Source organism: Cydia splendana, chromosome 13 (genome assembly GCF_910591565.1).
Source record: "Cydia splendana chromosome 13, ilCydSple1.2, whole genome shotgun sequence".
In the NCBI taxonomy this organism is placed as follows: Eukaryota; Metazoa; Arthropoda; class Insecta; order Lepidoptera; family Tortricidae; genus Cydia; species Cydia splendana.
The window spans coordinates 7,330,968-7,348,410 of NC_085972.1; the positions used below are offsets into that span (position 1 = coordinate 7,330,968).

The window sequence follows — 17,443 nt, forward strand, 5'->3', positions numbered from 1 at the left end:
GGTTTTTTAAAGTACATACCGACTCAACTTATTATTCTATACCCGTATTGTGAAAATAATATACAAGTATATTTTAAATGTAATATGTACATCGATAAACGAAAATGCTTTTACAGCGATTCCTCATATTTCCCCAGGATCCATATCCATCAAATTTCGATACTCACTCACTTCACTTTATTAAATATTTACAAATTGTTACATGATAATGTATCGATAAACCTTAAGCGCAGGATATTGAGTTTCACAATTTTTCCATTTAGAAATATATCGTATCGATGGCAGCACATGGCCTAATTTTTAACAGCAAATGTGTACAACATTTTGTGCTTAATTTTGGCTGCCTCTGACATTCAATTTTATACTTATTGTGTTATCACGATTTACGATATGTATCAAGGGATCTTTTGCACAAATACAGAATTGTTGTTACCTACATTATTTTGATATTGTTAATTGATAAAAGATAATAGAAAATAATTATACCTCTGCTTAACGTTTATTTATTCCACATTTCGTTTGCTATAATGCACGAAATGAAAATATTGCACGAAATACAAAGACTAGATCCAAATAGTAACAAAACTTTATGTGATTTAACCAGCAGAACATAAAATAAAATAATTAGATATACAGTGTACAATACATATACATACAGATTCATATATTTATACTTAGTTTTCCCAAAAGGGACCCACATATCGAGCAACAAAAGTGAGTTTTGAACACTTTTTACGAGTAAATAAGGTAAACGTACTGGTGCTCGACGCGGTCCCAGTACATGTCATCTTGAAACTTAAGTCATTGTCAATTGAGGTGACAGCAAGGTGTCGTCTATTGGGCATTAGCATGTCGAGCACTAGTACGTTTACCTTAGGTAGGCTTAAAGGGAGCTAAGCTAAGAGTAGAAAAGTTTATTACAAAAAATGTACGAGTATTTGCTATGTCTCTTCATATGACTTGGCAAACCATTTTCATTCCTTTTCCTCCGTGTCAATTCTCGCCAATGCTGGTTTCATTTCTTCTGAAAAAGCAACTTGAATTGAGTCATTATCATATGAATGTCGATTATACTGTCATTTGTTTATACTTTACTTAGTCACCGTAATTAACCATTATTGATTTTACAAAGTACATTGAATTCGTTGTGTATGGCGAACCAACTGTAGCAACATGTATTAAATTAAAATAAATATTATAAGACAATTTTACACAAATCGATCATCGATCGACCGAGAAGTTGGTTTTTTTTATATTTAATTACACAAACGGGTCTACCGCGATATAATTTCATTGTTTTTACCTTTAATTCCGACGTTTCAGCTGAGTTGCACCAGCTGTGGTCACGGAAAGACTGACGTCCCAACAAATGTCAACGGAGATATTAATAAAACACCACTAAACTACCCGAAATTAGTTTATAAAAATGTTGCAGCTACCCGTTAAAGTTTAATGTAATTAGTTTTGTGTAATTAAATATGTGTACAAAACGCGAGAGTTTAAAGTGTTATATGGTTTTTTTTATGTTTGTGTATGTGTAACTGTGTGTGTCATAGCCATGACAGAAGGGACAAAACAAACAATATTGGGTAGGAAAAAAATGGTGAAGGTTGATTCGCTTACCAGGATCTGCCGTTTTATTGAAGTCAGGACTATCCCATGGTTGCCGTTTACTGCTTCCGAATAGAACGTACACAGTGTTGGTGATAGTACACAGAGCAGCAGTCGACAGGAACACTATACGCCATCGACTCACGTCAGTCTGTTGAGAAAAGTGTATATTTATGATTAGGTAAAAACAGCGTCTACTCATTCACAATTCATTGTTAATGTCTGGTTTTGACTGAGAACACTACTGAGTGCCAGTTGTAACACGCCCAAATAACAATTTCCCTGTCTTTGGTCAAAGGCATATAGGTATGTATACGTAGTGCTTTAACGACAGGGGCTGGGGATTTAGTAAACAAATCTACATAAGGGTCGTTTGTCAGTCAAAGTGTTGTTGATGTTGGTTTAGTTATAAGTTAGTGAGTGATGTGGGTACCACGTGCTGAAGATCCTAAACTCGTCCGCACGTTGCGTGTAATAGCGGTGGCAACATTGAGTGGTACAAGTATTTTTCAAAATTATTGAGGAATACGTTACGGACATGGGAGAGAACAATCTCACACCTGAGGATGCCGAAGACCGGGCAAAGTGGAGAAGACTGAGCAGGAAAGCGGACCCTGGCGCTAGGCCGGGAAAACGCTAGGTCGAAGAAGAAGATTGAGGAATACGTTAACGGCACCAGTCATGGAACATTTAAGAGAAAATTTGAAGTATTTTGTCATTTTTCCGACACCTATAAAAATTTCTACCACTTTATGCGTTAAAAGTTGAATGTTCTATTCGTCCTTTAGGTTTTTAATGTATTTAATGAAATATACTGCAATTGGTTTCAATATTATGAACAAATCAAAACTATGTTTTTTTTCCAGTCATGGGATGTATAGCGCCATTAATTTTAAAACAAAGAAAAATCAATTAAACATCAAACTTAAGCAGCTCTATGGTTCTTGTTTATGGTAAAATATTACCAGTGTTTAAAAAATGATGATAAATACTTATTTTACGGGATTGGTCTATACTATCCCATTACTGGTGCCTGTTCCATTATAGGGGGTTTATACTAACCGGATCATTGTTTAGTATGAGAGCAGTAATTATGGGTGTTAGAATGCTGCCACTGTTAGCTGCGAAGTTGGTCAGAGACAACAACACACCGGCGAAGTTTGGGGATGTGTCCAGATGACTCATCTGAAAAACAAAACACTTCTTTAATAGTTCCTGTATAATCTTTTAGATCTCAATTGGGTTTTTTGGATCTATATCTGAATCCCTAAAGTCTTTTCTCCTATATTTGCATTCCCTAATATTGTTTGTCATAATGATCAGTTGTCCTAACACTCGTATACCCTAATTTTGGTTTCCCTATTATCGAATGGCCGATTTTTTTTTGTCCTAATATGTTTTTCCCTAATGGCACTTTCCATATTGAGTATTTCTCCTAATGTTATGTAGCATAATATTTTTTTTGCCTAATTATTGTTAGGCCTAAAAATTATATATCCTAATCATCATGTTACCTAATTTTACTTAGCCTATCGTTGCTTGAGCTAACACTCGTATGCCCTAATTTTGATTTCCCTATTATGGAATGGCCGATTTTTTTATTCTAACCTAACCTAACCCACTTTTATGACAGCAGTTCGTTTTCGCGAGGATCACAGTTCTAACCTAACCTAACCCACTTTTGTGGCAACAGTTGGTTTTTGCAAGGATCGCAGTTCTAACCTAACTTAACCCACTTTTGTGGCAGCAGTTCGTTTGTGCAAGGATCGTAGTTCTAACCTAACCTAGTTTTAACAGCAGTTCGTTTTTACAATGGTCGCAGTTCTAATCTAACCTAACCCACTTTTGTGGCAGCAGGTCGTTTTTGCGAGGGTCACAGTTCTAACCTTACCTAACCCACTTTTGTGGCAACAGTTCGTTACCATTCATTATGGAAAGTAATTGTTATGATAATTGATCAATAGGAAAAGTAACTGTTATGACAATTGATCATTAGGGCAATAGCCATTAGGTCAAAACAGTTAGAGCATGTTATTTTATGCCAAACATTGTTAGGGATTTCGAAGAATATGGTAAAATACATTAGGGATCTTGATAGTTATGGTACAAATGCTTAAGACAAATGAGTCTTAGGCTAACCATTACATTATGGAAACTAATCGTTATGACAATTGATCGTTAGGGCATGTGCCCATTAGGACAAACCAGTTAGGGCAAGTGACTTTAGAACAAACGTTGTTAGGGATTCAGAAGGACACCCGGGTTTTTTTTGTATTCGAGTAGGTACCTACAGATCTTGAGGGTCTCACGTTTCCCAAGAGTATCATCATAGGCGAAATGAATATGAATTGGCTAAAGGCAACCGTATTAATATTGGAGCAATAGTGAGCCCCTTAATACCGTTCGAGAAAATGGGTCCCTGTAAGGGCTGATTTAGACGGCGCGCGAACTCGCATGCGATTTTAGTTACATTGCGGACTGTTGGTTACGTCCGATTCAACGGACTGATCAAAAACCGCAATGTAATAAAACTCGCATGCGAGTTCTCGCATCGTCTAAATGAGCCCTAAGGTCTATTCAGTGGAATGGAAGCGCGTATTGGAGATTCTTTTGTTTCTCGGAAACTCGTCAATGTTGTTGCGTCACTTTGATGGAGTGTCGGATGATGTATGAAATTACCCCCATCCCCCATCTATGTCACTTTGTACATGATCAATCAAAATACGAATAAAACCTCACACTTGTACCATTCAGCCCTATCTTAGTAACGGTTATGTACATAATGAAACCGTATTAGAAAAAAAAATGTTAAGGTATTTTTTCCAAATATGTACCCAATCTTTGATATATAATAGCGTCCAGAGGAGCGGTGGCAATTGTCACACAGAAGGAAATGGAGTCTCCTAAGTATGTTTATGATTAAACGAATAACGATTAAATGATTAATTTTGCATAATACTTCCTATAATTATCTTTAAGGTTGTAATAAGGGGGTTCTATTGTTTCCCATAAAGTTTCAAGTTATAATGTATTGTTTGTCCGCATTTTCGTTAGTCACAATTTGGTTTTTCACAGAAACGCGTAACTTTTCAGGATTATCATAAAACAAACCTAACCTAACCTAACCTGTCTATAGGATAACGTTACGAAAACCCTAAAAAGTTTGCGGTTTCAGAATTATAACTAATGATAATCTGACAATCATTACATTATGACTTTCAATATTTATGTCAAACAATGGGATCCGGACAAGTAAATGTTGAATTTATATGTGACGATTTAGGTGCAATGTTAATTTTTCTTGCAGATTTATCTACCTATACCAATGCGCTTTAACAATTTTCTCGAACGTAACCTAGCTAATTATTTTCGTAATAATTTAAATAAGGCATGTATTTTTTGAAGCCAAAATGATCCAGTTTTATCCAGACTTCATATTGCTCACCTTGCGAATTTGGCAAACATTAATAAAGTTAATTCCCTCTTACCATAAACCCGGCAGCATTGAAGCCGTATAAAGTTAAAGCGATGACGAGGACAACAATGGCCGTGATCTTATTCTCTGGACCCAGAAAGGATAGCACGATGAGTGACGCTGACATGCCGAAAAATGCTAAAAGGAAAAGAAAAAAACATCATTATCATCATAAAATCTTAGGCAAGAAGAGATACATTTCGCGGCATAGACCGGTCGTAGGCTGCTTTCATACAAAATTTTCCTGCAATCTTGACCAGATCCTCGATCTATTTACAAAGAGGAAAGAAAACGGCCGTTACTCCATACAAACGTGGTCCCCATTTTCCTCTCTGGACATTGACATTATGGAAAATATTTACCTATATACTTGATTTGATGCATATTAGCCATTTTGATTATTACAAATTAGAAGCGAAAAACAGATTTCTTAAAAAAAATTTAATGCTTATACAGGGTGTCCCAGAAATCGACGTCAAGTCGTAAACGGATGATAGACCAAGTCATAACAGTTATCATAAAAATACAAAAAAAAAAATCCAACTCATGTTCTTTAAAAATTATGGTCACTTTAAAAATTCACTAAAAAATCCACATCCTGTAATGGTTCTTTAATTCTTGTTACTACAAATTCCATAATTTATTCAAATTTTTTTATTATTATGTAATCTTGAATAATTACAGGGTGTGGATTTTTTGGTGAATTTTTAAAGTGACCATAATTTTTAAAGAACATGAGTTGGATTTTTTTTTGTATTTTTATGATAACTGTTATGACTTGGTCTATCATCCGTTTACGGCTTGACGTCGATTTCTGGGACACCCTGTATGTAACTCTTATAATAATTAAAAATTCGAAAAAAATCAAACGTAGGGGCATAATTGCGTTAATATACAACAAATTGTTTCAAAATATTTTCAATAATGTTAATATTGGGGAGGGAAATGTTTACGTTTGTATGAAAAGGTGATTTCGCGCGAGTCCTCCACTTTCGTCTTAATGTCTCCAGTTCATCAGTCTTTTTTTCCCGTGCATATTTTATAAAATATTCAATTCTTCCTCTATAATTCACGTCTATTATTCCTTATTTCACGTGTCGTGTATTCTCAGATCCTAAGATATATGATAAGATTTGATAAGTTTAAACGCTCGAGGCGGAAGGGGCGGGCGCTTTTGTAAAAATGATAATGTTCATGATTTGTGGGCACCTGGGGAGCGGACGAGCCCGATAGCCACAAGGCTGGCTTTTTAATTAAATTAATGACAACAATTTTCAAATTAGTATAATTTTCACTTGATAGGAATAAAATACTGGGTTTTGGATGAAATATATAGAAAAAAAATGGGACAAATCAAGAAATGGTGCTTATGAATTATTTTAATTAAATGAAGTTCTATAATGCGCTATTAAAGTTTCTAATGTCTGTTGCAATAAACTTCGAAACACTTCATAAGGCTTTTATCTTGGAAAAAACTTATCTAAGTGTCAAATGGCGTTAGAAACTAACTTACTCTGCAATAAATGCGAATGCGATTCTCGCTTTCATTTATTAGGATCTACTTACATATAGAATTGAATATTTTCCTGCAAACTCCGACAGAGAGAATTTTTCTGTTGTATATTTCTTCACAAACTGTAGATGACGCCACTGAGCCGATCCACATTCCAATGTATGGAAGAGCAGACAGGGATGCACTCTAAAATATAATAATTACTTAATTCATACTTATGGTTTTATTCTATCTCGTTTAATAGGGCATATTAGGCAAAGCTCTGCGTATAGATGGCACCTTTGTGGCACATACAGTAAACAAACCACATTGACACATGGCCTACCGCGAAACAAGAAAATCGAAATTTCGTTATCTAACCTCTCTATCACTCTTGCATATTCGAGCGATAAAGAGGCAGATAACTAAATTTCGATTTTCGCGTTTACCGGTAGGCCCTTGTTAACAAACCGCCTTGATGCATCAATGTCATATTTTATTGTCTGTGAAAACTTGTCAAAAAACAGTTTAAGGCACAGTATGTATAAGTTAGTCTATGAATTTACTGAGTCAGTAGTGCTGCACTCTGGCGGCAGAACATTGCAGTAATATCCCCTATTAATCGCAGTTTATCACTATGTGGTCTATGTGGTTAAGATGGGTCCTTACTCGTATTGATTTTATAATAAAAAATGTATGTAAATGTAAGAGTGTTTGTTGTCTGCCCTACTTACAGTTTTTAAAGATATTTGCAGTCCCCGCTCCAGGTACGTGGGTAAGTCCACGAAGAACAGTACAAAACTGACAGCACTACCTATATGCGTGACGACCAGGACCCAGAACACTTTGGTTCGGAATATATCACTCCATGGGGTACGCATTTCCTGTAGATGGAACAAACTAGAATCAGATACAAACATTGTGGAAGAACAAAGACATAAGTCCAAAGAACAACATGATGTTGAGTTTTAAATTAAAGAAAGGATTCTTTAAGAGGTAAGTATACCACGTACTTGTCCATACAAAAAGTGAAAACATTTATCCACTTCTAAATATTTTCCATTCTCCATGATTTTTTTATTATGTTATTGACATAATTACACTTCCCTCTTAAAACGATTGTTCTCGGGTTTTGTCTAAACGTTGCACCCCTCTAAGCTGTCTTACCTTAGATCCTCCCGCATTCAATCCTTTCTCTATGTATTTTCTTTCTTCATCTCTCATCAGTTTGTGCTCGCCTGGAGAGCTCGCAGCTGCGAGATAAAATATGGCGGCAGAAACAAAAACAAGCCCCGATATAGAATAGAATATGAGCTTCCAACCGATAGCAGTCGCTGCTAGAATGCCAGACACAGGCATGCCCACTATTGTGCCAATCATTGATCCTGAAATGGAAAGCAAATTAAGGATTACTTACGCTAAGTCATACCAAGCCACAAGTATTTACATTTATTAATCTTCTCTTGGAGAAAAATACTTTAGAACTTTAACCCAATTGACGGTTTACCAGCTACTTGTCAAATAAGTCAATCCAATTGAGAATTAAATAATTATTCTTCTATGTTTAATTGTTTTATTCCGATGTCTCAAAAATAATATAGCTGGAATGCTCAAATGAATAATAACTGCATTAAAAAAATGAAAATATTTGTTTGCTTTCTTTTAATTAAAAAAAGTATTCACCTCCATAAACAATTGCAGTATACGAAGTTCGTTCGTGAGCTGGCAGCCATCGTCCTATAAGTGTATGCGATGCGGGGAACAAGCAGGCCTGGGACAGACCCATGAGGACCCTAGACGCACATATTAGACGCCAGCCACCCTAAAAAAAGTAGTTGCACATGCATTAGAAACACCGTATTTTCGAGGATAGATTTCTGATAAATTTTGATGACATTTCCAGTTTTTAGTACAGGACCGTGCAGTGCTTCTTGAAGACAGAGACCAGAAGCGGCACCAAAATGTACTGCATCATCTAATAAAATCTTTACTCAAATCCAACGCTCATAAACGATTTTTAACTACCGTTTGAAATAAACAGTTGCCACTAACTTTTAAACATTTCATCAAAAATACCAAAATATTAACTCACCAACTCCGCGAGTGTTGGTATCATCAAGTTAATGGCGGCGTTCGCAACCATAGCTGTTAGTAGTATAGGCTTGCCTCCGAAACGTTTGGAGAGCAGCCCACTTGGGATTTGCATTACGATGTATCCCCAGAAGAAAGAGGAGAGGATAAGACCCTGAGTCTCCTTGTCCCACTCGTATATCTGTAAATATTACGAACGTCATCAATAAATAATGAGCGCTAGCTTAGCCCTAAAAAGTGCAGCTCAGTCGGTAAAAATCAGTTCAGTGTTCAATTGATAAAACAAGGTCAGATTGTGTTAAAATTGTTATCGCTTTCGTAATAATCATTACTTGGCCCATTTCTTCATTTATGCCAACCGAGTTTAACCATCAACCCAGTGAGTAGTAGATAAACGAATAGTTTTGTTTACCTATTTATTTAATATTATCTAGTCAGTTCGTTTGCTCGATATCTACCTACAAAATATTTGTTCTACTAGAGATAAAAATGTTATTTTATATACTCTGTTTGCGTTTCAGCCATGTCAAGCATTATATTTATATTGCAGTCAAACTTGGGATTTCCATAAATGTTACAAGTAAATAATTGAAAATGTTCGTAGTGACATTTTTAATCAACGGCGAGTAAATTCCAAATGTACCCAGTGCCGTTTACACTGGAAATGTTGCTGTGTCCCGTACGTACATATTCGTTGCCATATGAAGGAGAGCGAATAATGTTATTTTATTTATATGAGCCTAGAGTGTCCCAAGGCCTCCCTCCTCCCTTTTCACGTATCCCGGTCTTGACCTGTCTCCCACCACTCCCACCAGTTCCTATCAAAGGTTTGCCGCGTCCCCGGGTTTAATGTGGGACCCAATTGGTTGTTATTTTAGTCCGCAAGTCATCCGGCATACGGCCTATGAGTCCCGCCCAGTCCCATGTTAAATATAAATACGGTAAATTGAATTTCCTGCCAATATATGGAATCGCCTCGCAGTACCGCAGTATGCTAGACATTTTCATTACGAAAATACTCAGCGACGATCCCGCGGGGCAATTGCGGAACTGACAGCGACGTCGATTGGTTTTATTTATTATGACACAGACATCCCTACTATATTTATTTCATATTATAAATGCGAAATTGTTCTGTCTATATGTCTATTACTTCTAGCCTCTAAAACCGCTGAACTCGTTTAGAAGAAATTCGGTATGGAGTTAGTTTGAGACCCGGGGTAGGACATAGGATAGTTATTATCCATCATTGTCATCATTCCACGAAGTTTTAAGGATGACTCACGCTACAACGGTCCGGGCCCGGGCCGGGGTAATTATGGTGATTTCATTAGTATTATGGAGAAGTTAACCTATCTTCTTAACTACATAAATTATTTTTCACCACACCAGCTCGGAAAGGCTTACTTTGCACTTCAAAAACGAATAGCAAAGTTGCATTTTATTCACATGTGAGGCAAAGTAATCAAATGAAATTTGTAAGTTGTTTTCTTATGTTTATGTTATGTTGTTTGTGTTGTTGTTTGTTATGTTGTTTTGTTATGTTTGCTGGTAGAATTGACTTTTAATTGATGATTTTGGATGATAAATATTTAATAACATTTATTAGTATTTGATTTTATTTAATATTTTACATTTAATATTTGCTTCGGGTTGGTGTGATGAAAAATTTCGTGTTTCACTCGGGGGCAAATTTTGTTTAACCCTCGTGCTTTGAAACCCTCGCAACTCAAGATTCCATTTTTCGAACCCCTCTATACAACTACGCTTATGGTTCAATTTTGGAATCTTTCGCCTGCTCGGGTATCAATATTAGCACGAGCGGTTAAACAACAAGTTTGCCCCCTTGTAAAACAAATAACTATTTCTGGATAGACTTTATTACCTTAACGCTAGAGTCGTTTCTACGACTTTCGTCAGTCATGGCTAGAATCGCCACTCCCATACTGCTCCGCGCGATAAAGAGAGCCGTCATGCAAATGCACATTACGCCCATCTGGATGTGACGAACGCCGAAACCATGGCCTGTAGGATGTAAGTCTTTGTGTAGTTTCATTAATCTTTAAAGTACATCTAAGAAAACAGTATGCTCAAAACATCCAAGAAAGAAGAGTAACAAGGGCTGTTTAAAGGATGACTCACGCTAGACAGGGCCGTGCCCGGGCCGTGGCGTCCGACATGTAATTTTCTATGACGGCTGATCGGTGTGCCACGTGGTGTGCTTTCCATAGAAAACGAAGCGCCGGAGCTCCGGTTTAGCGTGAGTCATCCTTAAATCGTAATAGCCCTTTACGTTTACGTCGGGTAGTTATTAAAACCTGATTACCTGAAACCTGGTTACCGAATTGGAGTCGTGCATGCAAAATAGGGCATGCTCCCGGGAATTCCCGGGAATATGAGAACCTACAGTGTATGAGAATTTTACAGTGTCAAAAGAACCGGTACTGAAGACCCGGTACCGGTACTTCCCGGTTCTCATCATATGACTATTTATTCCCATTTCAATAGTAGTAATGTTTTAGTACTTTAGCTCGAGACAGTAATATAACATTTAATAATGGTGCTATGAAACGGGAGACCCACATAACCCGACAAACTAACCTAGTAAAGTAGACATTCGTACAGACAGGCCGTGCCGTCATAGTGCTGAGTGCATCAACTACGCTACAGCCGTGTGGCTCGGCCCAGGCGAAGGCAAAGTGTGCCGGTTAATTTCGTAAAATAGGTTGGAACGCCAATTAAGTGTTTGTTTATAATAAAGTAATTCATTCTTATGCAATTCTTTGTATGAAAATAAGTCATTCATAAAGATTGTACACTAACACAAACAATTTCTTAAAAGTAATCAAAAGATGCATTGAGAACCGGGAAGAACCGGGAATCCCGGTTCCGGCCATGCTCAGAACCGGGAAACGAAATTCTTGGTACCGGGACCGGTACTGCATGCCCTAATGCAAAAGCTCTTGTTTTGCATGCACGACTCCAATTCGGTAACAAAACAAGTTAAAATATAATTTGTAAAACATATTTAATATTATTCTTTTTACGAAACTTGTAAGTTATAATTAGGTATAGAAGCTTCAAGCAGGAAACAGTAGAATATTATACCTCGAAATTAAAAAAATATATAAATTTAAAATTATATAAAAACATATTATATAAAAATTTTACGTGCAGATTTAATATTTTTGAAGAACTCTTCAATAATTTATTAAAGCTACTAATTTGTAGTATTTTTAGGACAAAATTGCAACGTATATTAAATAAAACTTCTAGACCAATATTGCAACGCGTCTATCAGATTGTATGTTTACAAGACGGTGCCTTATGAAACGCTCTGGAATTAAACAAACATTAAAACCCTATATTGCGTACTACTTAATTGAAAACAGTAGGTAAATACATTACGTTCTATAGCCACAGCCATTGAGTTTTTCCTAGATCCTTTCTTGTCCACCATAATGGACAATTGTTCCTCCACAGCACAAACCAAAATGACACCAACAACACTTCAACCCATTGTAATACCCGATACATATACTCATTTCACTAACACTTAAAAATACACCTTGCGTACTGAGCCTCTAAGTTTTGAATCCTTCATATACCTGTGTGATGTGAAAATTGTGATTGTCTGATTGACATGAGTAAATAATTATAATTCCTATTTACTTCTGTCTTTTTCTGAGCTACTTTAAATTGTTTGCCTAGAATTTATCATATGATGCCCTGTTTAACCCTGTCGACGCTGCTGAAAATAGACATATTGTACAATCGTTTTTAATATAATGTACATATTGCATTGTATTGCAGTGATAATTTATTATAGGCATCATTATCATCATTTATGTAAGATAAATCTTGGTTGTACCGTTGGTTATAAAATTGTGACCAATAACTTGTACCTACTTGAAAAAGCCGAACGAGTTCCACGAAATTGTAAAATATAATCCCGCTTTCTCATCTGAAAGACTCCCAGACTTACTACGTAGACTGTTCTTGTAGACTTAAAGTCGACATCAATTTACAAAACGTGAATGAATACGACACATTGAAGTGACATCAGTCGAGCAGGGATTTCAACAACGACGGTTATTGAATTCGCTGTCTTGCTTCAATGTTTGAGTGCTCTTTAAATCAAATCTAGAGCATATCTTTGACTGTCTATCGGCCCGATTCGAACTTTAAGATACGTCAAATATTACGTCAAACAAAAACATCACTTTTGACACTGACATATCTAATCCATATCGTATCTAGTCGTAATATTTGACGTAGGTAAGTATATTAATGTTCGAATGGGGCCGTATAAGACTTTTTGTTGGGAATTTTCCATGCTGCGCGTTTCAGTTCGTTTTAAGTACCTAAATCTGTTTTTCATTTAAAATGTATGTGTTGTACAGTTTTTTTTAATTGAAAATTGAATGTTACGGATGTTGTTTGCATGTTCTGTTAATATAAAACTTTAAGTTTCTCTCAGTAGTGCTAAATAGAATCAGTAGTAGTTTACTAGTTTAGTACCTATAATACATAGTTTAAGTTAGAGTACGAGTAGATTCCTTTGCATTATCACACCTTTTCGTAGAAATTTATTTACAAAGTTTGTTAAAATAAATTTAGTGAGCGAGCAATTTTGTGGAAAGCACCCAGTTTTAAACTACCCACTAAGTACGTTAAACAATAAAGTTACAGAGTCCGCAGAGTCAGCTGTGATTTATAACCGTGTAGGTAAGGTGAGGGTTTACATTTTGGTACTTTGCGTGTAAAGGAGACAATCGTTTTTAGGTATATGGAAAAATGTAAAAACAATGGAAAAATATTTATTTTTAAATATGTAAATACTTACTATCTAACTGTCACAATTTCTACAAGTATACTGATAGTATTATCCCATCAAAAACATGTAAAATGAGAGCGAATTTCAACATTAAGAATATGCGTCGTTGTAGACTTCTCCGGCAAAAGAACTGTTATTTATATGAGTGCCAAGTTCTAGTTCACTTAGGCTGTAATTAAAGTTCAGGAATTGTTTTGACTAGTTTTTACGTTCAGGCTATACTTAGGGCATACTGAAAATTCCTGGACTGGCCACTTAGAAAAAATAAGTCTTCTCATGTATCAGAATCCAGAAACTCTCAGTATGGCCCACGTATTATATTTGTAAGTATAGATGGTCAAGCAAATCTTGTCAGTAGAAAAAGGCGCGAAATTCAAATTTTCTATGAGACGATATCCCTTCGCGCCTACATTTTTCAAATTTGCCGCCTTTTTCTACTGATAAGATCTGCTTGACCACATAATATATTATGTTACTTTTCTAAAATTTAGTTTGTTGATAGGTATATGTTTTCGTGATTTTTTTCTATGGAGCCAAGTTTAACCTTTACGGTTTTGCTTAAACTCTGTCCTTGCTAATATAGTCTAGTTTCCGAGTGAATTTTTTCATGGCATTTGTTCGTGATTATAATGGTGGGTTCCCACGGCCCGTATTATTACAGGCCAGGCCGGATCGCGCCACGCCTGTGGATGCCTGTGCGGTTGATTACGTCTCGCGCCGAGCCATTCCAACGGTGCGAGTCAGCCTGTACCCGCCTGTCGTTACCGCCAGTCCAGCATGTGTGATCATATGTGCGTGTACTGTACGCACACGCGCTGTCCCAGGTGAAATTAACCGACGCAGACGCGCCCCTACAGGCTGCGACAGGCACCGTCGCGCCGCGTTGCGCCGCGCCTTTGAAGTTACCGACTCCCGACGGATCGAACGGGTGACGACAGGCTCGGTCTCGTCGGATGCGACCATTCCCACGATCTGTCGGCCTGTAAAGGCGCGGTCAGATCTGTGAAACAACGGGCCGTGGGAACCCAGCTTAATGTGTAAAAAATCAATATAAATCTACAATTTTGCGTTAGTCCCCTCTTAAGATTTATACGATCACCAAGTTCTGCTTCGAATTGTTTTTTATTGTAATAAACACAAAATTCTGAAGTCTAATTCTTGTTATTTATGTTTATACTCCATAAAACCAATTGGCAAAACTGTATAGCTTAATATGTGCGTATTATGCGTATATTATTATTTATAGACCGATATTTGTTTAATTAATTAATTATAGACCACAATTACGCCGAGAAAATACCCAAGTTTACATCTCACAAGATATCGTAATACTCAAAGCACACAAAACAGTCTTACGGCATTGCAATGTCATATTACTGATATTACCTATTTGCACTAGTTCATAGTACTATCACGTCATTCTTTTGAATTTGTTTTGCTTTTATCATACGACGCAGCATGTTATCAAGTGCCATAATTTTTTCAAGGGAATCTTAAGCAGGTAAGTACTTATATCATTTTTAGGGTTCCGTACCCAAAGGGTAAAAACGGGACCCTATTACTAAGACTCCGCTGTCCGTCCGTCCGTCCGTCCGTCTGTCACCAGGCTGTATCTCGTGATCTGTGATAGCTAGACAGCTGAAATTTTCACAGATGATGTATTTCTGTTGCCGCTGTAACAACAAATACTAAAAACAGAATAAAATAAAGATTTAAGTGGGGCTCCCATACAACAAACGTGATTTTTGACCGAAGTTAAACAACATCGGGCGGGGTCAGTACTTGCATGGGTGACCGTTTTTATAGATAATGGTACGGAACCCTTCGTTTGCGAGTCCGACTCGCACTTGGCCGGTTTTTATATCAATTAGCTGCATTTAATTTTACTTTCAAATATAACCAATAACATATGAACATAAAGAATCGGTATAAAATGAATAAAACTCCACAACATTCACCACACCGGACAAGCGCGAGTCGGACTCGCGCACGAATAGTTCTGTACCTTTACGCAAAACCCGACAAAAAAAAACGCGTTTGTTGTATGGGAGTCCCACTTAAATATTTGTTATATTCTGTTTTTAGTGTTCCGTACAAAACTTTGTTCACGGAACAATTATGGGATCACTTCGGTCTTGAAAATCAGTTAAATGCGTTTTTCTCAGAGACCGTTTGATGACGTAGATACCTAAAATTTGGAACAGTTATAGCAATTACCACCACTCATATTGTAAATAAGTCAAAACTGCTTATTTCTTATTAAAGGAGGAAATTTAGGGGGTTAAGAGGAGTAGGCTGAAATTTTTTTTATTTGTAAGAATCGTGTGGGGTACCATTAGAAAACTTGCAAAAAATTGAGTCGATGGATTGATTTTGACTTCATTTTAGAGTGCAATAGTTTCGATAAAAAATGCATTTAAAGTTGCAAGTTTTCATACAAAAATTTTCACCTCTGTCCTGGCGATTTTAGCGAAAACTATAGCTAACAGGCAGCTGACCAGTCTATACCCAACTTAAAGAAGCATGGAGATGGCGGGAAAATTATCAGCTTAACTTTATCTTTATTAGTTTTTCAACTGCAGCCTGATCTTTGGTTGCTTAGGGCTAGCTAACTGATGCTTACACTGGTCATTTCATATTAGGAATATGAAATGACCAGTGCGCGCTTCGCGCGCTGTTACTTACAGGGCGCCCGCAGCGCCCATCACACTAACAGGTCGGGCGAATCCCGACATTCAGCGCGCTCCGCGCGCTGTTACTTGCAGGGCGCCTGCGGCGCCCATCACATTAACAGGTCAGGCGAAGCCCGACATTCAGCGTGCTTCGCGCGCTTTTCCTTACAGGGCGCCTGCGGCGCCCTTCGCACTGACAGGTCGGGCGAAAAGATATTACTCAAAATTATTATAATACATCAAGCATTCGCGAGATGCGCGACTTCGGTATTCAAACACAAAGAATTAGTACAAGAATCTAACTAAATGTGAAGGCCGAAGGCTGAGCTCTGCGTAGGACCGATTCGAAGGTCCGAAGCGTCCGACAGACGCGCGCCTCCCGTAACTTTTAAAGTACAAGTGTCTAAATCGCAAGATCCAAAGGCTGAAGTCGCGTTGGGCCGAAGGCCCGAAGCATCCAGGACGTCAGTTCTAAACACAGGTCAATAGTACAAGTGTCTAAATGCGAAGGCCGAAGGCCGAGCTCCGCGTAGGGCCGAAGGCCTGAAGCCTGCAGGATGTCAGTGGTTAAACACAGAATTGACAGCCTGGACGCTACGGGCCTTCGGCCCTTCGCGAAGCTCGGCCTTCGACCTACGCATTTAGACACTTGTAATATTGTTCTGTGTTAAAGCACTGACATCCTGGACGCTTCGGGCCTTCGGCCCTACGCGGAGCTCGGCCTTCAGCCTTCGCATTTAGACACTTGCGGCTCGATTCGGAAAATGAATTAGATTTCTACTAGACTCCAACAAGTTACGATACGAATAATTTAAAGATATTTGTAAGATATATATGTAAAATTTGACGTTTCCGCGATTCTGGAGGTCCGCTTGAACGATTTCGACAAGTTATTACTTGGATACCTATCCAAGTCACATCTAGTCGATATCTAATGTAGATCTAGTTGATCTCTAAATCGTTTCAAGTTCTTGTGATTATCTCGAAATCCGAATAGGCCTGTTGTACTATTGTTCTGTGTTAAAGCACTAACATCCTGGACGCTTTGGGCCTTCGGCCCTACGCGGAGCTCGGCATTTGGCCTTCGCATTTAGACACTATTGTTCTGTGTAAAAGCACTAACATCCTGGACGCTTTGGGCCTTCGGCCCTACGCAGAGCTCGGCCTTCGGCCTTCGCGTTTAGACGCTTATACTATTGTTATGTGTTTAAGCACTAACATCCTGGACGCTTCGGGCCTTCGGCCCTACGCGGAGCCATTAGCTG

General features: G+C 37.7%; 1 protein-coding gene across 1 annotated transcript; it reads right to left on the reverse strand.

Annotated features, from left to right (window-relative positions):
* Nucleotides 1-487: 487 nt before the first annotated feature.
* On the reverse strand, nucleotides 488-12,193 carry LOC134796368 (putative inorganic phosphate cotransporter). The gene is made up of 11 exons (XM_063768540.1): nucleotides 12,078-12,193; nucleotides 10,555-10,694; nucleotides 8,671-8,850; nucleotides 8,262-8,400; nucleotides 7,746-7,963; nucleotides 7,313-7,462; nucleotides 6,653-6,785; nucleotides 5,100-5,224; nucleotides 2,674-2,796; nucleotides 1,624-1,762; nucleotides 488-1,024 (listed from the first exon to the last, which is right to left on the reverse strand). Exons 1-11 carry the CDS (start codon nucleotides 12,127-12,129, stop codon nucleotides 975-977), a joined length of 1,449 nt encoding a protein of 482 aa, XP_063624610.1. The 5' UTR covers nucleotides 12,130-12,193; the 3' UTR covers nucleotides 488-974.
* Between the last annotated feature and the right edge of the window lie 5,250 nt (nucleotides 12,194-17,443).

Excerpts from the sequence above, each read along its gene's own strand:
- LOC134796368 (XM_063768540.1), bottom strand. The coding sequence starts at position 12,129 with ATGGTGGACAAGAAAGGATCTAGGAAAAACTCAATGGCTGTGGCTATA. Across the intron at positions 7,964-8,261 it reads TACTGCAATTGTTTATGGAG|GATCAATGATTGGCACAATA; the intron begins GTGAATACTTTT and ends TTTCCATTTCAG. Across the intron at positions 2,797-5,099 it reads TCAATGCTGCCGGGTTTATG|ATGAGTCATCTGGACACATC; the intron begins GTAAGAGGGAAT and ends TTTGTTTTTCAG.